Source organism: Anoplopoma fimbria, chromosome 16 (genome assembly GCF_027596085.1).
Source record: "Anoplopoma fimbria isolate UVic2021 breed Golden Eagle Sablefish chromosome 16, Afim_UVic_2022, whole genome shotgun sequence".
NCBI classification, from domain to species: domain Eukaryota; kingdom Metazoa; phylum Chordata; class Actinopteri; order Perciformes; family Anoplopomatidae; genus Anoplopoma; species Anoplopoma fimbria.
In genome coordinates, this window is record NC_072464.1 from 24,974,010 (window position 1) to 24,998,586 (window position 24,577).

General features: G+C 39.2%; 2 protein-coding genes across 2 annotated transcripts in view; both read right to left on the reverse strand.

Annotated features, from left to right (window-relative positions):
- Positions 1-1,813: 1,813 nt before the first annotated feature.
- LOC129104391 (sterol 26-hydroxylase, mitochondrial) lies at positions 1,814-17,123 on the reverse strand. The gene is given in 10 exon segments (XM_054615061.1): positions 1,814-4,727; positions 6,116-6,322; positions 6,433-6,514; positions 7,543-7,736; positions 8,764-8,931; positions 11,439-11,662; positions 13,287-13,486; positions 14,373-14,563; positions 16,704-16,780; positions 16,783-17,123. Coding segments are annotated over 10 exon segments (1,680 nt in total). The 5' UTR covers positions 16,991-17,123; the 3' UTR covers positions 1,814-4,598.
- A 2,520-nt stretch (positions 17,124-19,643) lies between these two features.
- eaf2 (ELL associated factor 2) overlaps positions 19,644-24,577 on the reverse strand; it is a 5,971-nt gene continuing 1,037 nt past the window's right edge. The window contains exons 2-6 of the mRNA XM_054615287.1: positions 24,424-24,518; positions 24,151-24,287; positions 23,764-23,933; positions 22,736-23,005; positions 19,644-21,664 (exon numbers count right to left, since the gene is read on the reverse strand). Coding sequence (XP_054471262.1) covers positions 21,621-21,664; positions 22,736-23,005; positions 23,764-23,933; positions 24,151-24,287; positions 24,424-24,518 — 716 coding nt within the window. The 3' untranslated portion in view covers positions 19,644-21,620. The remainder of the gene's footprint in view (positions 21,665-22,735; positions 23,006-23,763; positions 23,934-24,150; positions 24,288-24,423; positions 24,519-24,577) is intronic.

Sequence of the window (24,577 nt, forward strand, 5' to 3'; positions counted from 1 at the left end):
TGGTCCTTATACACACACACTGGCCGTTTCTCAATACCAAGTATATATATATATATCTCCTCTCTGGTCCTCTCATATCTCTCTCTCTCTCTCTATATATATATCTATATATATATCTATATATATATATAGATATATATATCAGCATGTGAGTTAAATATGAGTGTCACAGCAAAGGGTCTGAATACTTATGACCATGTGATATTTCAGTTTTTCTTTTTTAATAAATTTGCAAAAATTTCTACATTTCTGTTTTTTTCTGTCAAGATGGGTTGCTGAGTGTACATTAATGAGGAAAAAAATGAACTTTTTCGATTTTAGCAAATGGCTGCAATGAAACAAAGAGTGAAAACTTTAAAGGGGTCTGAATACTTTCCGTACCCACTGTATATATATCTCCTCTCTGGTCCTCTCATATCTCTCTCTCTCTCTCTCTCTCTCTCTCTCTCTCTCTCTCTCTCTCTCTCTATATATATATATATATATATATATATATATATATATATATATATATATCTCTGGTCCTCTCATATCTCCCACAAACGTTTTATATTTTTTCAAACAGGCTCTATCTTGATAAATTGACCGCATATTTTAAGTCTTAACAACTACATTCTCGCTTAAAAAAATGTTAAAACTAAATTCCGTTACACAACAACAGCAGTATTTAGACAGTTATAACTGACAGTTGTCATCTCTTGGGTCTTGTTTGCTGGTGAAATGCATTCTGGGATACTTGGCTGTCCAAAGTCCACACAAGTCTCCTCCGATGCATCCTCGATATAATGGGCGGAGCGAGGACACATCCGGGTATCTGGACCGTACTTGTCTGGATGAACTTGTGTATTGGAACAGAACCTGGGCCGCTAGATGACGTTTCACAAGTTCACGAGGACACAAGTACAGAGAAGTTCACATATTGAGAAACGGCCATATGATGGTGAAGCACAGTGTGTGTTACTCCTGACGCTCCTGACTACGGTAGCCGTGATGCTGCGGTTTCTTTGTAGTTTACTAAGTCTACTAAACATGTTGACAGAGCGCCGTGTACCACACAAAACCGCTTCACGGTCAGTAAGCACAACCAGAATTAATCCATATATAAAGCGCTCCGGATTATAAGGCGCACTGTCGTTTTTTGAGAAAATTAAAGGCTTTTAAGTGCGCCTTATAGTGCGGAAAATACGGTACATTATTTTATTAAATTACTTTTTTTATTGTTTTAAAGTAAATAAATGTTTTCACATTATTTTACTACTATTACTGTTGTTATTATTATAGTTTTCAAATGTAGTTTATTACATGTATATCAGTTTTATTGTCTTGCATGCGTTGGTCTGAAATAGTTCAATTGTTTTTTGTATTTTCAGTTGATGTGATGCACTTTGATCTGCACTAACCTGTATGAAAGGTGCTAAATAAATACAGTTGTATTGATTAAGTCCATGTAGACAAACTATACACATTGTCACGGACGTGGTGTGGACAGGCAAGGCAGGGAATCCAGACAGGCAGGGTCGGCAACGGGAAATCAGTCCACGGGAAATTACTGGAAGGTCTGGCATGAATGCAACCAACGATGTGGCAGCGAGTGTGTGAGTGACTGGGGTTTAAATGCTGCAGGGTGGAGGTGCAGCAGAGTGAGCAGGTGAGAGGGATGGAGCTGGTGAGGTGGGCGTGGCAGACAGGTGCACTGCATGAGGCTGATCAGGTGAGTGAGGGAGAGTGAGGTGAGAGAGAGAGGGCTGGGAGTGGCCGGAGTGAACAGAGTGAGCCAATTAGGTGAGTGAGACAGAGTGACAGGGCGTATGGAGCTACTGACAGTATGGAGGAAGAACTGTGACACACATGTTAACATTTCTGTCTTTATTAGTCAAAATCAGGAGAAAGATAAATGGACATGCAGCTAAGATCCAAACCCAGGATTTAAATGTTCCTGTTGAAAGGAGCTTCAAAGAGCAAAGCTTCATGTTGTTGGTTTTTTATTTTATGAATCATTGATCTGAACAAATAAAAAACTGAACAAGAAACATTAACTAAAATATGTCTCTAAATCATTAACTTTAATCTGAAAGTTAAAATCCAACTTGTATTTCTATCAGCAGCAGAGTCTGAAGGTTTTTAATACGTACAGTAAAAATATTAATTTCAAATGACATGAAAGGAAAATAAAAAACACTGCAGGTGATTAAATCATCTAATGGGTATCACTATGAAACTTCTATTGTAAAGTTGATTTCTGACATAAACACAATTATTATTACGTTTTCTGAAAGTCTATGTTTAAATATGGATTTCTCCATGTTTTTAGTAATAACATGTTGTATAAATCAGGCTATGAATGATATCTGAACAAACCCCTCTGTAGAAACCTTCAGAATATAGATATGGATGAAACTGTAAAGTTTCGGCCTTTAAAGATATTTATCACAAAGTTACACGTTATTTTATTGTTATTGTACAACAGTTATGTGCAACTAAATGCTGTTTTGTATAGTCTCATTTTGCTACATAAGAAATAAACACACAGAAAGTAACACAAAACTATTTTATATGTGGAGGAAAGAAGCTGATCTGAAGTCAGAGGATTCTTCTGTTTCTCTTTACAGACCTCATCAACTCGTGTCTGGGTGGGTTCTGTCTGTAAATATCCCGTTAGCTCTGCGCAGGCACCTCCTGTCACCAGTGTCACTGATTCCAGCAGATGGTATCAATGAAGTTCTGGACCAGTTTATAATGTTTCCAGTCAGAAAGATTAAAAGAATACAGCTTTAAAATCACATACATTTCAAAAACACGACATGTGAATAGAGTAAAAAGAAATGTACTAGTAGATATCACCATTAAACTTCTCCAGTTCATTACTGACATTAAGACAATTAGTTTTGTATTACAAGTTTTTGAAATGTTATGTTTAAATATGCAAATGAGGCATTATCTAATGGTAACCTTTGGTGAATTTAAATGTTAAATAAATGTTTTCTTTCCACTAGTCTGAAAGAAGAAAAGACCAGAATCTTTTTGACTGTGGTGTATTGCTTTAAATTAGTGATGCAAACTCTTTGACTAAATTTACATTTTTACATTTTACCCAAACGAAGAATTAGAAGCAGCTTGATAAGTGATATTTTTAATAAAGTTTAAGGCTAGATACAAAGCCTTTTAAAAGTACTCACCCCCTGTTTTCCCTAATTTTTTGCATTACAACTTGGAATCAAAATAATATTTATTATTTCTTTACATAATGAACCTTCTCAGATTAGGAGGAATGCTCCTTCATGGTTTATCTTTGGTCTCTTTGTTGTCTTTCTGGTTAAGGTGACTTTCCGTCCTCACTGAGCAGGTTTGTTGTGGTTCCATGTTCTTTTTCTTATAATGGATTTAATGGTTCCCCATTAGATCATGTGACAGATCATGTGACTCTTTGATTCCACACAGATTGACTTTACTAAACTAATTATGTGACTTCTGAAGGAAATTGGTAGCAGGTCTTAATTATGGGCTTTAAAAAAAAAGTAAAATCTTTTGGACACTTTACAGGTTTTTAAAGATTTTCTTTAAGCAAGTTTGTTTTTCATTTCTCTTCTCCGATTTTTCCTTTTTTTGTGTAGGTTCATTACATAAAATCCAAATAAAAACATTTTAATTTCAAGTTGTTATGCAATTAAAATGGAAAAACAACCAACGCAGTGTTTATTCTATATTTTTCTTATTTAGAACTAATCCCATGAAGAGAAACTCACCAACTAAGAACTGATCCTGTCTGTGTATCAAAGCCTCATTCATCTTTTTCCTCTGAACCACAGAACTCTGTTATTGGCTAAAAATGATTCAAAACACATAAATAGAGCGAATAATAATCAGAGTAACTAAAGTTTAAATCTGCAGCACTGAAGAAAGAAACAGCAAATATATTTTTGGTTTGTAAAGGTTTAATTGACAATAAGAAGAATAAAGAATATGTGTTTTTTTTGTTCTTTTAATTCTTATTTATTTATTTATTTATTTGTTTATTTATTTATTTATTTATTCATTTTTTAATATTTTGTTATTTATTCCTTTATTTATTCATTCATTTTTTCAATATTTAGTTATTTATTTATTCATTCAGTTATTTGTGTGTGTCTTTGTTAAGGAGAGCAGTACATGGAAATAGTTTTCATGTATAAATGTTACTATGTGTGAATGTTGCTCTCCTGATATGTTCTGTTTTGTGGTTTAAAAATAAAAAAAGAAGGGTAAAATAAGAAGAATGTAGAATAACAGTTGTCGTGCAGGATGAATAGATTTGGGTGTCGTGGGAACTGAAGGAAACACAAACATTCAAACTGAACAAAGAACGATCCTCCATGTTTGCTGTCTGGATAGTTTCTGCTGCGAGACATCGTCCCTAACAACCACAACTACACAAACCCCCAGAGCAGCTGTTGTAGGTTCAAGGTTTCATATTTACATGAAACAACAAACGAACTCTGTACATTCGTCTTCATAATTAATGATTTTCATAAACAGCCTCCACGTCTCCGTCCAGTGTTTAGGAGCCACAGTCCGGCTTCATGAACAAACCTCTGTGAGCAGCCGGAGACTCGCTGTGAATACTAAACGGGCCTCACAGCTCTGTCCACAAACTGCAGCTTGATGGGTTTAGCCGGGCAGAGCAGGGTTCTGGTGATGGGCTTCACCTCGGTACCAGCCGGGTCGGGCCTCACCTCGAACTGTTTCATCAGCTGAAGAGTAAAAGAAAGAGAATATATTTATTAACACCAGGTCACTAGAGTTCAGACAGAGGTCCCGTCAGAGTAAATGATTAGCAACAGATCTGCACATGACTGAATTCTAACGGTGGGTTCTGGAGGAGACCTCTTTTGACTGATTTAGTGGTTTTGAGTCCTGCAGCAGGAGAACAGTCTGACCTCTGTGCTCCGGTTCAACATGTGACCACGGATCAATGCGTCACTAAAGTATAACTGATCTCCAGGAAATAAGGACAGGGGGGTTAAAGTTGTAGCTCTGAAATGTTGGTTTGGGTCCAGCAGGAGTCAAAAGTCACAGAGGCAAACATTTAGGAAAAGACATTACATTACATTAGAGTCATTTAGCAGAGGCTTTTCTCCAAAGCGACTTACAGTCAGTAGTATGTTACATATCATTCACCCATTCACACACTGATGACAGGCTACCATCAAGGTGCCACCATCAGACTCTAACTAACATTCATCATCCAGTCCACACCGATGGCCTTCAGGAGCAACTTGGGGTTAAGTGTCTTGCCCAAGGACACATCGACTGCCAAAGCCGGGTATCGAACCACCGACCCTCTGATTGGAGAACTACCTTGCTCTCCACTACGCCACAGCCGCCCCACAGACACAATTTAATGTGATTTATTTATTGGAAAGCGATATTGATACATTGATTGTCTTAAATAATGTTTGTATGAGCAAGAATCCTCAAAATAAAATGAATTAATAATTACATTTAAAAAAAAATTATACTAAATAAAATACATAAATAACCATTTAATGTCACATTTTTATGTTCATATATTTCATTTCATATTTAATTATATATTTCTCTAATATTCATATTTTTTCAGAGACATGTATTCTGTATTTTTCAAAATATACATATTTATTTTTGTCTCTCTTTGTCTCTCTCTCTCTATATATATATATAAATATATATATATAAATATATATATTTATATGTATATTTACATATATATATTTATATATTTGCAGAAGGCAAAAATAAGAAGGAAAATATTATGTAAAGTAAAGGAATTTAGATAAATTAAATATATTATATAAAAGTAAATATATAAAAAAAAAAGTATACAGAACAAAATTGACTGATGTATATGCAAACAAATAAATATAATATTTTTAAATATATCAATAAATATATACAGAAAAAAATTAACAAATAGATGTCAAAACAAAAACATGCTCTTAATTTTTCTTTTAGAATTAGTTATTTGTCTCTTTATTTCCATATTTGTTTTTATTTATTTATTTATTCATTCCTCTCTATATTTTCACATTTATTTTTTTATCTTTTTTATGGCACTCCACCATGTAGTATAATTTAAAACAGCAGTGAGAGAAGTTCTTACCCTGGACAGCAGCAGGTACATCTCCAGCTCGGCCACCCGTCGGCCCAGACAGGCCCGGACCCCGAACCCGAACGGCACCGACCCAAACGGGTGCTGACTGGACTTCTCCCCGGCTCTTCGGAGCCAGCGCTGCGGCAGGAAGGAGTGAGCGTCGGGGAAAATGTTCTCGTCGTAGGAGGCGGCGTAGTGGCACAGGTGGAAGAGCGTCTGAGGGGTTCAAACGTTCACATGCATTCATACACACAGTCAGAAAAGATGTGAGATTATTATCTTTAGAGGAAGTGAGAATAAAAAGATATATAAAGAATATTCCTCACGTCTTTGGGGAAGAGATGATCTCCGACCACGATCTCGTTTTCAACGGTCACGCGGGCGTTTCCTGGAACCACCGGGTACAGACTGGTGACAGAAGAGATCCAGATAGAAAGATTCATCTACTGCAACTCTATGACTGTAAATAACTACACATATTAATACCTTTATTGTACTTATTCTACACAGTGTGATCACAATGAGGAGAAAGCATTCATTAAGATAGTCGACCGAAGAACAACAACTGACATTTGTTTCACTAGATGTTTGTGTTTCTACTCTGCAGCTGTGCAACCAGAACATATAAAGTAGCAGCATTTATGTGTTTTACACTCTGGTGTTTGGATGAATCAAACAAACAACCTGAAAGATAAGATAAGATAAGATAAGATAAGATAAGATAAGATAAGATAAGATAAGATAAGATAAGATAGAACTTTATCGATCCTGAAGGAAATTCTGGTGCCAGAGTTTGATCAAAGATTACAACAGAAGAATAACATAAAACAATAGGATAGAAATATACACATTAATCAAGAATAGAGTAATGATTATAATAAGCGTATAAGAAGTCAAACTGACACCAGTATAAAAAAGAATAACAATGATAGTAAGATAAATATGGTAAAATAAGTAAACTAAAATGGAAAAACTACAACAACATAAGATTAAAAACAAGAGTAAGAATATAAGGTTTAACATTAACACCAGTACCTGATAGAAACTAAAATATAAAAGTATTATTGCCAATGATATTGAAAAGTAATACAAGGTTATATTGCACATTATAGAAAAGTTGCTGCGAACAAATGTAAAAATGTGCAGTTTGAATGTAATGTTTTTTAGCGTGTTTTTAATTGAATCTTTAATTGAATCTCTCACCTTACTCTCTGCAAAATCGCGAATAAACACGTTTTATAAAAGTATTCCTTCAAGTGAACGCTGAATCTTTACGTAACACTCTCATATAACACATCTTGTTTGTAGATTTTAATGTTTTTATTTGTCTAGTAAGAACATTTTGGACCTCTGGTGATGTTGTGTCCTTTAAACCAGAACAAACCTGCATCCTGTTAATATAATATATTGATAAATATGAATGAAAGCCTTCTGACCGCAGCGTCTCTCTGATGATGGCCTTCAGGTACGGCATCTGAGCGATGTCTTCGCTGGTCGGCACCTTGTCTCCGGGACAAACGCTCATCACTTCCTGGTATAACTGCTCCTGGATCTCAGGCTGCTTCGCCAGTTGGTACAGAGACCAGGAGATGGTGTTGGAGGTCTGAGACAGAGACGAGAGGATCACACACTCTTTATTATCTTTATTATGATGTTTCAGTTTGGTGGTCGCTCACTGAGCACTGATTTGTCTGGAAGATGTTTGAGTGTATAACTGGTTTTTTTTAGATGTCTAAATTAAATAAAACAGCTGTTTTAACATTTAAATGGCTGTATTCTTAATGTCTTAAACACAATTTAAGGTGTAACAATCATGGATAGATTACTGAACAGGCCCAACGTGTCAGGGAACCCTCTGGCCTCTACCTAAAACATTACGAGGAAGACACTGAAATGACCACAAAGAAACACAAACCAACTATGAAGAGACACAAAATGACAACAAAAAGACCAAAGAAACTACAGAGACACACAAAACAACTACAAAGAGACACAAGACGACTACAGAAAAACTCTAGATGACCACAAAGAGACACAAAACAACTACAAAGAGACACATCAAGAAAAAGACTAAAACATCTTAGAAGACACAAAAAGCAACAACGAAACTACAAAGACGTACAAAGCAACTACAAGGATACAGAAAAAGACTTCAAAGAGACACGAAAACAATACAAATAGACCAAAACAGATTCAAAGACACAAAAAAGCAACAACCCATAAAGAGACACAACAAGACAACAAAGAGAAACAAACAGACAACAGAGACCAGAACAGCTGTAAAAATACAAAAAGCAGCTGTAAAAATACAAAAAGCAAAACGCAAAGAGACTCAACATTACAACAAAAAGACACAAAACTAGTAGAGTAGTAGAGGAGAACAGGAGACACAGGAGACAAGGAGACACAGGAGACAGTGAACACAAGACACAGGAGACACAGGAGACACAACACACACACACACAGGAGACACACACACACACACACACACACAGACACAGGAGACACACACAGGGGAGACAGAGGAGACACACACACACACACACACACACACACACACACACAGGAGACAGAGGAGACAGAGACAGAGACACTGGAGACAGAGGAGACACAGGAGACACAGGAGACAGAGGAGACAGTGTCGACTCAGAGGAGACCAGCAGCAGCTCCAGTGATGCAGAGGAGACAGAGGAGACACAGGATCACAGGTCACACGTCATCTGCTCGCTGAGCAGCAGGTGAGTCAGGAGACACAGGAGACACAGGAGACACAGGAGACAGATGCTCTGGCCCAGGTGAACCTTCTGCTGGACCTCCTCCAGCTTCTGCAGCACAGGAGCTCCTCCGCACCAGAGACAGGAGACAGGAGACAGAGGAGACAGGAGACAGAGGAGACACAGGAGACAGGAGGACACAGGAGACACAGGAGACAGAGGAGACACAGGAGACACAGACACAGGAGACAGGAGACACAGAGACAGAGGAGACAGGAGACAGAGGAGACAGAGGAGACAGACACAGGAGACAGAGGAGACAGAGGAGACACAGGAGACACAGGAGACACAGGAGACAGAGGAGACACAGGAGACAAAGGAGACAGAGGAGACACAGGAGACACAGGAGACACAGGAGACACAGGAGACAGAGGAGACAGAGGAGACACAGGAGACAGAGGAGACACAGGAGACAGGGAGACAGAGGAGACAGAGGAGACAGGAGACACAGAGACAGAGGAGGAGACAGAGGAGACAGAGGAGACAGAGGAGACAGAGGAGACACAGGAGACAGGGAGACACAGGAGACACAGGAGACAGAGGAGACAGAGGAGACACAGGAGACAGAGGAGACACAGGAGACAGGAGACAGAGACACAGGAGACACAGGAGACACAGGAGACAGAGGAGACAGAGGAGACACAGGAGACACAGGAGACAGAGGAGACAGAGGAGACAGAGGAGACACAGGAGACAGAGGAGACAGAGGAGACACAGGAGACACAGGAGACACAGGAGACACAGGAGACACAGGAGACACAGGAGAGGAGACACAGGAGACAGACAGAGGAGACACAGGAGACAGAGGAGACACAGGAGACAGAGGAGACACAGGAGACAGGAGACACAGGGAGACAGAGGAGACACAGGAGACACAGGAGACACAGGAGGAGACACAGGGAGACAGAGGAGACACAGGAGACACAGGAGACAGAGGAGACACAGGAGACAGAGGAGACACAGGAGACAGAGGAGACACAGGAGACACAGGAGACACAGGAGACACAGGAGACACAGGAGACAGAGGAGACAGAGGAGACACAGGAGACAGAGGAGACACAGGAGACAGAGGAGACACAGGAGACAGAGGAGACAGAGGAGACACAGGAGACACAGGAGACACAGGAGACACAGGAGACAGAGGAGACACAGGAGACACAGGAGACAGAGGAGACACAGGAGACACAGGAGACACAGGAGACACAGGAGACACAGGAGACACAGGAGACAGAGGAGACAGAGGAGACACAGGAGACACAGGAGACACAGGAGACAGAGGAGACAGATTATCACGGGAGAACCAGAACTCCACTTTGACCCACTAGATGGCGATATAAATCTCTTTTCTCCTGAGAGGATTCAGGTGGACTTTGTGACTTTGTGACTCTCTGAAGTCTGGTGACCTTGAAACTGTTTGATAAAGCCAACACCTTGAATCTGAACTCTAGTAACCTTCTGTGACAACAACCAGAGACGGAGAGCGGCCGAGGACACTAAGACCATATATTGTACTTATAATACAATATACTTTTATCATAAGAATACTTGAGGGAAATTCTTCTAATGCAAAATAATGTAAAATGATTTAGTAAAATAGTAAAATAATTATTTTATATTTTTTTGTACAGTTTACTTTTAGATACATTTGTGTATTATATAAGTTTATTTACCTGAAATAATTAAACATAGGAAGAAAATAATGTCAGCTAGCTTCATTTCTTTAAAGACATTAGGCCAGACTACTTTAATAGTGATTAAATGAATCTGATCCCTGAACAGTTATTCATAGACTTGTTGAAGTGGACGTAGTCATTGTGACGTCCCTCATCTGTTTGTGACTGATGCTATGAAGCCTCGAGTTCTGCGATTTTGCGGTCGCCATCTTGGATTACAGCCATCGCCATGTTTGTTTTTTTAGGACATAGCTAACTAAGCTAGCTGGCTAGCATGTCCAGCTAACAGCCATGTTGGTGTTGGACAAACTTTGACTTTCTTAAGGAGAAAAATTACTTTTTAAATTGACAAACATCTTTCAGCCAGGATCAAATGATTATTTGTCATACATATTTTATTTCTGAAAACATGTCCCATGTTGGTCCACCAAAAGGGGCGGGACTCCACCTCTATAAACTGGATAGAATGTGAGGAATAGTCTCCACATTGAGGTTAAAAGAGAAGTTTTGAGCACCGTTTATTGACATGGTTTCTCTTCCACACAGTACAAAGATCTGTATCACAGAAGACTAAACAGTAACAGGAATATCAAACCTCCGTATCAAACCTGGAGCTGGAGCTTAACTGGTTTAGGACCTTAACTGGGACTCATGTGTGCTTTTTGTTCTTTTGTTTTTACATTCTAGGTAGTTTTTTAATTTGTGGGTTATGTTTTAGTTCCAGGCAGTTAAACTTTAATAAAATCAAGAAGCAGGCTGAAGAAACCTGCTGGACTTGTAGAAACCATCACAGTGAACAGAGTCTGAAGTATTTATATCAGAGTTACACACACGACGGTTCTGTAATAACTGTATTCATAATCGCTTTGTGTTCTGTTCTGTAACTAAATCCCTTTTGATGTTCTGCTCACCGACTTTGAAGAGGAGGTCCCAGGCCGACACAAACTGCTTCCAGAAGGGAATGTAGGGCCACACGAACTTTGGGAAGAGGACGATGATGGGGGAGAGACGGAACATCTCCCCCACGGAGAAGATGAACTTCTGGGTTTCTTCTGGCACCACCTCCTTCATGCAGCCCATCCGGGTCTCGAACAACACCGAGCAGATCCCTGCAGTCAAAATAATAATAATAATAATAATTATTATTATTATTATAACAGGAGTTCTCCATAGAACATGATCTGATCTGAGCACAAACACTATTCACAGTGTGGACACCATCACATGATGAACATGTCATTAAATAAACATTAATCTGCTGCTTTTGGGTCTTTACGTCAAGACTGCTGGCTTTGTTCTATGGAGTCATAGGAGCGCCATTAAAAAAAAAAAAATCTGTTAAAGAATATGAAAAAATAAATGTGTAAATATTAAACCAAATAACAAATTATTTAATTATTTAAGCATTTTCATTATTTTTCAAATTTATATATTTTTTGTTCATATTTATATACAGAACAAAAACTCCCGCACACTGGCTTCTTCACTTGCATATAAATGTATTTTAGTCACGACGTTTCGGTGCATAGACCTTCATCAGTGTGCGGGAGTTTTTGTTCTATATTGTCTACTTAAGGTATTCTCCTACGCACCTGTGGTCCTACTGGAGTGCAAAAGTTTTGCTCTTTTTTCATATTTATATACAAAATACATACAAAAAATATAAGAAATATTGTATTAATAAAAGTTAATAAAGTCCTAATATTAATAATAATAACACTAGTGATAATAATACCAATAACAATATTAATAATAATAACACTAACTATAATTATAATAATAACCCTAAGTTCAAAGATAATAAGTATAATAAATTAATAATTATTGTTTAGTATTATCGTTTTTATTATTATTGTGTATTATATATATATATATATATATATTAAACATGTATACTAATAAATATATAGAGAAATAAATGAACAAACAAATGGGGAAATAAATAAAAAATGCATATAACTAAACTTTTTTCATTTGTCTTTATATCTTCACATTTATTTATGACTCCATATTTACATGGGAGGCGTTGTCATGTTGAAACAGGAGACTGTTTTCTAAAACACAATTGTATTGACACATATGAAGCTATAGACAGCAGCCTGTTAGCTTAGCTTAGCATAAGAACTGGAAACGGAGGAAATTTCTCTCCGGGGCTCAATAAATGATTCTGATTCTGATTGAAATGTAAACACCAACCTGATGTCTAAATGCTTTTAGAATGCTTTTGAGAAAAGGATCAAAGGTCGTCGATCATTTGATCGGCATCTAATCAGCCGTCAAGGCCGAAGACTCAACGAGTGTCCGAGTCAACACCCAGAGAGACTCAAACATCTGATCCAGGAACAGCTGATGAATCCTCTGATCCACATAAAGAGATCAATGTGTTTTTAAATCAGTACTTTAAGGAGTAAAACTACAACATGTTATTTAAGCATAATATATCTGTGAAATGGGACTTTCTGCATAATGAGTACTTTTACTTTTGGTGCATTTTATTGGTAATACTTCTGTGCTTTTACTGAAGTAGCATTCTGAAATTAGGACTTGTCGTACTTTTAAGGATTAAAATATATATTTGTTTGTAAGCATAAAAATAACAGACATTTTTAATTGTTTTATTCATTTATTTTCATATTTATGTTATTAATTTCAATTAAAACAAAATAATAAATTTAAATTTAAATTAAAATGAATTAATATGGAAAATAATACATATTTTTGATCTCCGCTGACCTTCAAAAGCGAACTTGTAGAGTTCTGCCGTCACGTCGTTGACCATCACTCCGCCTCCGTCCGTCTCCCTCAGCCAGCGGACTCTGAGGATGAAGTCGCTCACCACCTCGTTGATGGTGTTGGCGTAAGAAGAGACGTGTTTGGGCTTCAGCATCTGAGGATTCAGGATGCTGCGGATCCGCTGCCACTTAACCCCCATTCTACAAAACCAGGATCAATAAACAGGATGAGATAAGAGATGAAGAAGAAGAAGAAGAAGAAGAAGAAGGAGAAGAAGAAGAAGAAGAAGAAGAAGAAGAAGAAGAAGAAGAAGAAGAGAAGAAGAAGAAGAAGAAAGATGAAGAAGATGGGGGGGAAGGAGAAGAAGAAGGAGAGAAAGACGAAAAGAAGGAGAAGAAGAAGGAGAAGAAGAAGATGAGGAAGAAGAAGAGGAGGGAAGAAGAAGAAGAAGAAGGAAGAGAAAGAAGAAGAAGAAGAAGAGAAGAAGAAGAAGAGGAAGAAGGAGGAGAAGAAGAAGAAGAAGAAGAGGAAGAAGAAGAAAAAGGAAGAAGAAGGAGAAGAAGAAGAAGAAGAAGAAGAAGAAGAAGAAGAAGAAGAAGAAGAAGAAGAAGAAGAAGAAGAAGAAGAAGAAGAAGAGGTTTTCTGTGTTCGTTGTTCACGTGAAGGCCGACCTTCATCACAACTCTGGACTGACATTCATAAGATCAACACATTTGTTTTGTGATTCAGCTTTTTCATCTATATCACAGATCTTAGATTAGAAACACAAACATCCAGCTCTGAAGTCATTGTTGACATTATTAAAAACACTGTTTCTACTTCCTCTAGAAGATAAAGAAAGTTCTCCTCCCTTTAAACTAAACGTTTCTCTCTTTGGGTTCTAGCGTGTGTTAAAGTGTGTTTTTAAAGACTGGTTCAGAGTCTGACAGGATCAACCAGCAGAGAACATCTGGAACATCTGGTTCCTGCTGACGTGTCTCTTTATGAACTAATCCCACCTGAACACAGTAACTCTACGTATTGAACCTCTATCAGAGTCCCTGCTGCTCCTCTTTACCCCCCCTCCTCTCGGACGGAGTCACTCACTCGGTCAGCGGTCCGTGGGCCTGGTTCCGGAGCTCCCGGTAGCTCCTCCAGTGGGGCATGTGGGAGCGGACCGGCAGCCGGCCCTCCTGCCTCAGAACCTCCTCGATGAGAGCGGCGCTGGCCACGTTCACCACCACCAACGGGCCGTACGTTGACTTCCACAGAGGCCCGTAGATCCGGCTGTGCTCGATCTGTCGGAGAAGCAGAAGCAGTTATTAACTCGATCAATATAAAACATCAGGATCGGATTAAAGGGACAGTTCAACATAATCAGAGGAAACAAACAACTTCTCATATATCTGACTGTGATTAAGTAAGGGGATATATACTTTTCTTAGTTTGTTATAAAATGATCTGATGGGACAACTGTATGTTCATTCAAAACCCAATAAACAAATAGTTTTAACAATATGAATTTTAATATCCACCGATAATGTTTATCAGCAACATTACATTTGTGAAATAACAATTTATGACTTCAATCCAGCAGCTTCATTTATAGTTTTGGTTTTATTTGACAGATTATTGATGAAGCTGCTTTTAGACATTTCTGACTAAACAAAAACAAAACAAAAACATGGAATCAAAATGTCTTAAAAACATTTAACTTCCATAAACAGTGAAAGTAAAGTTACATTCAGTCCAACATTTATATGTAAATACACATCTGTGCACCTTAGTTTATTTCTTTGTACATTCTTATATATTATATATTAACTCATTACTTACTTGATACAACGCAGCAAAATGTGCAACACATATTTTCTATTTATAATATATATTTTTATTCTTCTTTATTATTTATTACTGTTTTATTTATAGCATGTGCAGCCTGTGTTCTATTCTCTATTCTATTCTATTCTATTCTGTTCTATTCTATTCTGTTCTATTCTATTCTGTTCTATTCTATTCTATTCTGTTCTATTCTATTCTATTCTATTCTCCTGTTTCTTCTGAGAACACTGAGCTCTGATTCTGCACAAAGAAGTTCCTGTTTAAAAGGTCACGTTCCAAAGTAACTGCAGCCACACACACACACACACACACACACACACACACACACACACACACACACACACACACACACACACACACACAGTCCACAGATAAGAGATAAGAGATGCATGTTGTAATCTGTGTGACCCTATATATTAATATATTGATGTATTATATATCTATATAACCAGTGTATGGTGGTTGTGTATTGGTGTGTGGTATATTGATGTATCTATATCTATATAACCAGTGTGTAGTGGTGGTGGGTGTAGTGGTGTGGTGGTGGTGGTGTAGTGGGTGTAGTGGTGGTGGTAGTGTGTAGTGGGTGTAGTGGTAGTGGGTGTAGTGGGGAGTAGTGGGTGTAGTGGGTAGTGGGTGTAGTGGGTAGTGGGTGTAGTGGTGTGTAGTGGGTGTAGTGGGTGTAGTGGGTGTAGTGGTGGGTGTAGTGGGTGTAGTGGTAGTGTAGTAGTGGGTGTAGTGGTGGTAGTGGTAATAGTGGTAGTGGGTGGTGGTAGTGGTGTGGGAGCAGTGGGAGCAGTGGGAGCAGTGGGAGTGGGTGGTGGTGGTAGTAGTGGTGGTGGTGGTGGGAGTGGGTGGGTGGTGGTAGTGGGTGTAGTGGGAGCAGTGGGAGTGGGTGGTGGTAGTGGGTGGTAGTGGGAGCAGTGGGAGCAGTGGAGTGTGGTGTGGTAGTGTGGTGGGTGGTGGTGGTAGTGGTGGGAGTAGTGGGTGGTGGTAGTAGTGGGTAGTGGGAGCAGTGGGAGGTAGTGGTAGTGGTGTAGTGGGTGTAGTGGGAGCAGTGGGAGCAGTGGGTGGTGTAGTGGGAGCAGTGGGAGCAGTGGTAGTGGTGGTGGTGGGAGGTGGGAGCAGTGGGTGGTGTAGTGGTGGCAGTGGGAGCAGTGGGAGCAGTGGGAGCAGTGGGAGCAGTGGTGGGAGTAGTGGGAGCAGTGTGGTAGCAGTGGGGGTGGTAGTGGGTGGGTGGGTGGGAGTGGTGGGTGGTGGGAGCAGTGGGAGCAGTGGTGGTAGTGGGTGGTGGTAGTGGGTGCAGTGGGAGTGGGTGGGAGCAGTGGGTGGTGGTGTGGTGGGTGGAGCAGTGGGAGCAGTGGGTGGTGGTGGTGGTGGGAGTAGTGGGGAGCAGTGGGAGCAGTGGGTGGGTGTAGTGGTGGTGGTAGTGGTGGTGGGGGTGCAGTGGGAGCAGTGGGTGGGTGGTAGTGGTGGTGGTGTAGTGGTGGTAGTGCAGTGGGAGCAGTGGGAGTGGTGGTGGTGGTAGTAGTGGGTGGAGCAGTGGGAGCAGTGGGAGCAGGCCGGTGGAGGACTGGTCTGCTCTCATGGTCTTACTTGGAGCTGCTGGGAAGTCTGGAAGTATCCCTTCACAAATAACCAGTTCAGAGTCGTCATGAAGCTCGGCCCCCCAGCTGATCCATGGTCCTCAGCCTGGAGGAGGAGGAGGAGGAGGTGGAGGAGGAGGAGGAGGAGGAGGAGGAGGAGGAGGAGGAGGAGGAGGAGGAGGAGGAGGATGCGTGTTTGTCCCCGCAGCGTCCCGCACGCAGAGCCTCCGTCAGTCTCTGGAGCTCTTCACGCCGGATCACCGTGAGCCGGACGCTCAGCGCGGTCCTCCGCAGCATGTCGACCGGAGAGGAGGTCGGTGTTGTCTGCGGGGTCGGTCCGGACGGTGGAGCCGGTCTGTGTGACTGTGGTGATGGTGGTGATGGTGGTAATGATGGTAATGATGGTGGTAATGATGGTGGTAATGGTGGTAGTGATGGTGGTAATGGTGGTGGTAATGATGGTGTAGAGGCTCCTGGCTCGCAGCAGCGCTTATGAATCCTCTCCGGCTGAGCTGGACTTTGATTGGCTGCTGAGTCATAAACTGACTGATGTTTAACAATAACTGATACACGTGTTACTGAGTAAACCAGGAGTACAGGAGCCTCTATGACTACAGACCAGTGACTACAGACCAGTGACTACAGACCAGTGACTACAGACCAGTGACTACAGACCAGTGACTACAGACCAGTGACTACAGACCAGTGACTACAGACCAATAACTACAGACCAATAACTACAGGATCAATAACTACAGACCAATGACTACAGACCAATGACTACAGACCAATAACTACAGACCAGTGACTACAGACCAATGACTACAGACCAATGACTACAGACCAATAACTACAGACCAATAACTACAGACCAATAACTACAGATCAATAACTACAGACCAATAACTACAGACCAATGACTACAGACCAATAACTACTACAGAGAATAACCAATAACTACAGACCAATAACTACAGATCAATAACTACAGACCAATAACTACTACAGACCAATAACTACAGACCAATAACTACAATAACTACAGACCAATAACTACAGGACCAATGACTACAGACCAATAACTACAGACCAATAACTACAGACCAATGACTACAGACCAATAACTACAGACCAATGACTACAGACCAATAACTACAGATCAATAACTACAGACCAATAACTACAGATCAATAACTACAGACCAATAACTACAGACCAATAACTACAGATCAATAACTACAGATCAATAACTACAGACCAATAACTACAGATCAATAACTACAGACCAATAACTACAGACCAATAACTACAGACCAATAACTACAGATCAATAATAACTACAGAAATAACAGATTAATAACTACAGACCAATAACTACAGATAACTACAGACCAATAAAACACAGATCAATAACTACAGACCAATAACTATAACTACAGACCAATGATCAATAAAAAAACAGATTAATAACTACAGATCTACATAACTACAGATCAATAACTACAGACCAATAACTACAGACCAATAAAAAAACAGATTAATAACTACACAATCTATAACTACAGGATCAATAAAAAAATGTTTTTTCTTATAAATTGATATTTCCTGCTTTTTAGATGAAATATAAGATAAACTTCATGATCTCCTGAGGTTGAACCTCTTCCTGCCAGCAGAGGGCGACTGGTTCTCCTTTCACTGGAGAGGAGCCTTCAGTCTGCTCTCTATAATAAAAAAACAGATTAACTGACACAATCATTATCAACTACAGGATCAATAAAAAAAATGGTTTTTCTTATAAATTGATCAATTCATTAATCGCTTTCTTCTGCTCTCTATGGTTATGATCAATAACTGTGACTTCATTAATCGCTTTCTTCTGCTCTCTATGGTTATGATCAATAACTGTGACTTCATTAATCGTTTTCTCCTCTTCGTCTGCATTAATATTAAAGGGTTTTTATGTCGTTTCCATCAAGAAAATCTAAATTCAGACGCTGCTGCCAACGACAACATATTAGAGCCACTCTGAGAAAAACAGGATTTATTTCTTAGATTAAAGTCATAGATTTAGGAGAAAAAACGTTGAATATCCTCTGAGATTTAATAGATACATTTATGATAAAAACACACAAAATTACAAGAAAAATAATATTCCCTGAGATAAAAAAATCCTAAACTTGAGAAAAAACCCCTCATATTCTCTAATTTACAATAAATAGAATATTCTGAGATTATAAAAACATACATTTACGGGATAAAAACTCAAATTATCTGACATTAAAGTCCCAAATAAAATCCAAAATCGAATTTTCTCTGAGATTATTCTCTGAAAGTCACAAACTTGCATAAAGAAAACTTGAATTCTCTGACTTTAAAGTCCCAAATAATAAAATAAAATAAAAATTCTCTGAGATAAAAATCACAAATTTACGAGAAAATAAATGAATATTCTGAGATTATAAAAACTTAAATTTAGGATTTTTTTTGAAATTCTCCGAGAATAAAAAGTCACATTTTTACGAGAAAATCCCCAAAAATAAAGTTTTATTTTTTATTTTCAAGGAACATCATGGCTGAACATCATCTGAACAGATGTTTCCCGTGTTCTGTCTGCAGACGATGACCTAATAAAGTTATACTTTGCTATCAGATCCATCAATAAGTTAATACTTGTCATTTTTGCCCAGAATCCTCACATCGTCATCAGCAAACAGACTTTAAGGAACTTAAATTCAGAAGAAAACAAACAAATGAAAGATTTTTTTACCACATAAATGTACATCTTTTATCTCAAAACATTCTGAATCTTTCCTCTGAATATCACCCCTTCCCTCGGCTCCGTTATTATTATTTTTTAACTAAATATTATCCATTATCAAACTAAAATGTACCGAATAATAAGAAAGATGTTATAAATCAAAACACACACAGCGGCACAAAATAATGAATCAAAAAGCCCCAATAATTATTAAAATCTTTATTTTTCTACAAAGAGGTTCCTCTCAGACAGCAGAGTCAACCTGTCTCCTTCAGAATAAAACATCTTTGACTCCGTCTCTTTGTATCCGGCTGTCAGCGGGGATATGAGGCCAAACAGGAAGTAGATCCACGTCAGAACAAAAGGCACGTCGAGTTCAGACTCACATTGATGCAGCGTCGAAGCATCCGGCTTGTTTTAAGCAATACAGTTCATAATAACTTCAACTTCCAATTACTTGGCTTTTAATATATATTTTTATATATATTTATATATCAAATATATTAAGCAGTTCACCGCTGGTTGAGTATATTTCTATATATAAATAATTAGATTCAAGTATTGCAGGTTTAAAGCTACAAAGCATAACCTCACTGAGCCAACTGAGCACTAGTGCACCACTCCACCAGAAACCAGAGTGTGTTCTGATAGATCACAATAAAGAAAAGAGGTTTGAGACACATCTGCATTCTGAAAGCTGCAATAACCAATAATCAATAATCAATATCACGTATCACCCAGCTGTGCCCTTAAAGGGATAGTTTTTAGAAGTGGGGTTGAGGTACTATAATCCATAATATTATATTATATTATTTAGGATATTTCACCTCTTTATGGGGATCTGAAGCTGTTATCTATGCTCTCTTTAAAGACACCAGACAGTGATTTCACCTCTCAGGACACAGAAGGTTCTGCTCTCCTGCTGCCTGTCTGGTAGGTAGTTTGTGTTGTTGTGTGACTTTGGTGTTTTAAAGGGTTAATTCAGATTCACCAAAGTGACACAATAACACAAACACACTACCAGATGGAGGCAGCAGGAGAGCAGAACCTCCTGTGTCCTGAGAGGTTAAATCACTGTTTTTGTGAATGTAGTCTGGTGTCTTTATAGAGAGCATAAATAACAGCTTCAGTTCCCGTCATGAAGGTGAAAATATTCTAAATATAGCGTTCACTTAAACTGATATTCATTCTTTAAAGTATCTAAACTACGTCCACAGCAGAACAGTACTTTGCTCCATCTACTGTGGTAAAACAGTGACTGTGTAGACGACCCTCATACTACCTCCCCTCTAAACATCTCTACTGTCTCTTTAAGGAGCTGCAGAATATTTGAGCTTCTTTCAGTTCGTTGTTTTGGTTTTCTGGCCAACAAACAGCAGACAGTTAACTAGCTGTGGTCAACACTGTCAACACAGTGGAGCATCAGACAGCTACAGACTCAGAGATATTAGAGTGAATATTGATTTCTATTCTTCAGTTTCCATAACTATAAATGATGATGTTGATCTGTGACTTCTGGGTGTATAAATAAACATTTAGCTAACTTCCAGCTTGTTCTATTTCCCTTAAAGTACTGCTAATAGTTTTTTTGTTTGTAAATTTTAATAAAAGCTTTAAATGAAAATATATTTTGTTGTCCTGCAGCTTGGTTTCAGAAATCCAAAGCAAAAGGCTCCACAGATAACTTTACAAAAACTCATTTAAGACTCGTATCAGTTTGGCTCATCTTCAAAAAAATAAAGAAAAAGCTTTACTTTCTGTTCGATCAGAAAGTAAACAGCTGAGCTGAAGCTACTAAGGCACAACTAAAGTTCTTTATATTATTAAGATGAAATGCAGAAACTCCAGAGGTGGTTTGAGACAGAAACATCCGTCCACGCCTCACCAACGCTCGCCTCTGATTGGTCGGTTTAACCTCAGATGTGCATCCAGTGAGATGAACCCTGACTTCTCTAACAGACCACACGGCGTCGGGTTTTAACGCACAAAAACAAAGATCACTGAGCGGTAAAGGTGGATTTCGAGGAGCAGCTTTGTTGGCAGAGAAGCAGCACGTTATATATATTTGCGAGCAGAGATGTGGATATGAAGAGAAGACGGTCCACCGTTAGAGACACTGACTGGTCTGTTTACTGAACGTCCTCATGATGTCATCACACGTCCTCATGTTCAGTCACTTTCACTGCCGGATTCACTCAGCTGGAGGTCGCTCTCTGAAACACAGGAGACCAAATAACTGAGTTTTAAAGACAGCTTGTATAAATGTATCATTAAACTAAACTAGACTTCAGATTCATCTTCGTACTATTTCGAGAGATGCAACAATTTCTTCTTCAAGTCTGACCTGCAGATTCTGATTTACACAAACATTTTTGTAACTTTGCTTCCATGGAAAATCTCATTTGTATTGTAAGTTCATCATAAAACATTGATAAAATAACTTACGTTTTCTCCTAAACTGCAGCGAGTTACACGACTGCCTCTCTTTCAAACTCATCTCTAAATATTGACTCCACTTCAACTGACAATAAACTTTATCCAAGAACATCAACCAAAGTTTAAAACAGCACATCCAGGCAGACGATATGATGCAAAAAGGGAAAACTCTTCTTTTGGGGTTTTCCATTATCATCATGATCCTCTGAACCAACGAGTCACTCTGACTTCCTTTAAGGGTTTAGAAAATGATCATGAACACATATTTAAAGTATGTTTATGTAGAAGCAACAAACAAACAAACTTTGATTCACTGTTTGTTTGTTTCACATGTTTTAAATGTTTGTGTGTATCTGGGTTGAAACACTCTTGCTGCTGTTTTGGAAAATATACTTTCTCATCTCAGTGAGACTAACCTGTAGTAGTACTTCCTGTCTGTCTGTGTTTGTACCTACAAACCATTTCCTTCAGCTGAAAACCAACTTATATATGTTTATATTAAAGTGTTGATGGATTCAGGTCCTATTCAGAGATTTTAGGGCAAATAATTAGAATTCTACATGCAATTGACGTCAACGTTTGTCACCAACTCCGGATAAATGTTGAAATAATAGTAATATGGGACTTTTTCTTATCTCATTGTCATTGCAGTAAAATGCAGGTTGTGATGAAAATGACATCAGCGTCTGATTGAGAGACTGTGACACGGAGTTCCTGCTCATTTCTTAATCATTCTGACACTTTAAAACCAAAGTAAAGTAAATAAAGTAAAGCTCACGTGTCCTTTGTTTCAACCTCTAAAGATAAATAAAGATAAGAGAATCTGAAGTCCTCAGAGGTCGACTCACTCAGCGTGTTCATGAGTCCTCCGCCGCTCTCCGGGTTGCGGCTGTTGGAGCTGGGCCCGGTGGTGATGATGGGCATGCTGTGATTGGTCGGTGTGGGTGTCGGTGCAGCAGCAGCAGCAGCAGCAGCAGCAGCAGCAGCAGCAGAAGAGCGGTGGTCTTCGTCGTCGCTGCTGGAGCTGTCGTCGCTGCTGGAGGACGAGGAGCTGTTGGAGTCGGAGGAGCTGTCGCCGCTGCTCAGCTGGTCCATGACCCGAGCCTCCGCCATCAGCTCTGTGGACGGGATGGATGGATAGATAGATAGATAGATAGATAGATAGTGTTTTTATTCAGTCATCACACACAATACAATGTGTAAAGCCTATATATATATATAATATAGTACACAATCTAACTGAAAAGGCAGAATCATTCAGCTTATATATGCCTATCCTACTTTCCCATCAATCAAGCCGCCCTCAAGAAAAGCAAATATATAAAAAAAAGAAAAGAAAAATATATTTAATTCAGATTTGTAACCCTCAAAAATAGTTCCGTTTTGAAAACCAAAAAGAGTCACACATTCTTACATTTATATTAGAATTGTTCCATATTTTAACCCCAACAATAGAAATTAATCTCCTTTAAATCCCCTTTTTAGCTTTTGGAACGGCGAACGGAAGCAGACGCAGAAAATAAACACGTGTGATGATTATTATCAACATTCATAGAAAACAGAGCACTAAATAAATCAAACCAGGCAGTCGAACACAGTCACAGACCTGAGCAGTGGGACAACTTCACCCAGGGCGACATTTGGGGCAATTAGCGTGGCCTTATATGGTAATATGGGTCGTTTAATTATGCAAATGTGTCACCCATGAACGCACAGGTGACATTCATCATGTTTACGCTGGTCGTTTACACAGATATCTGAAGATAGGAGAGTTTAATGAATCAGAAGTGGCTCACCACATGACAAAAACAAAGTTAGGATAAGAATGAGATTATTATATTTTGCATTATGCCCATTATTCCCGACACAACGTTACCTCTCTCGATGTCGTCCATGGGGGAGGCCGGGGACGTCTTCTCTTTGGGTGGAGGACTCTTGGAGCTGGTGGAGGTCTTGGGGGTGCTGCTGGTGCTGGTCTTCACCTGCTGGCTCAGGCGGCTGGTCTGCTGCTCCATACGAGAGTGGATCTTACTGCTGCCTTCAGCCCTGAGAGCAAACACAGCAGAGGAAGGGAGACATTCTGGTAAAATACAATGTGAAGCACCAGCTCCCTTTATGAGGAAATATGTGATTACAGGAAATCATTTTACTGTGGACTCTCCTCTTTTCACTACACACTTTCTTATGCCTAAACTCGTGTACACAAATGTCAGACGGTAGAACGAGTTGAATAAACATGAACGGTAGTGTGAGAGAAGCCCACCTGGTCTTCTTCACAGCTATGTTGCTGTTGAGTTTTTCCAGTCTGTACTCTCCTGTGTCGTGGTTCACGATGAGGATGCATTCTTTCATGTACGGCCTCTTGGAACCCTTAAAGACTGTTACTGGAGCACTGGAACCCTAAAAACAATCAGGAAACAGGCAGGGTCGTAGTCAGGATTTTAGAAACAAGAGAGTTTTGACCAGGGACCAAAAATAATGTCCCAAACATTATTAACAGTTAACAAAGACATTTTAATAATCCTCAAACACTGACCTCTAAATTGGGTAAAGTAATAGTGACTTGCTCTCCTTTGCCCACTTCAAGCTCCCCTTCACATGTCGTATCAATGGAGGCTGGTTTGAAGTCATCTGTCACAAAAAAAAGGTTATTGGTAAATATTATACACATTTAAATATATATTATATGC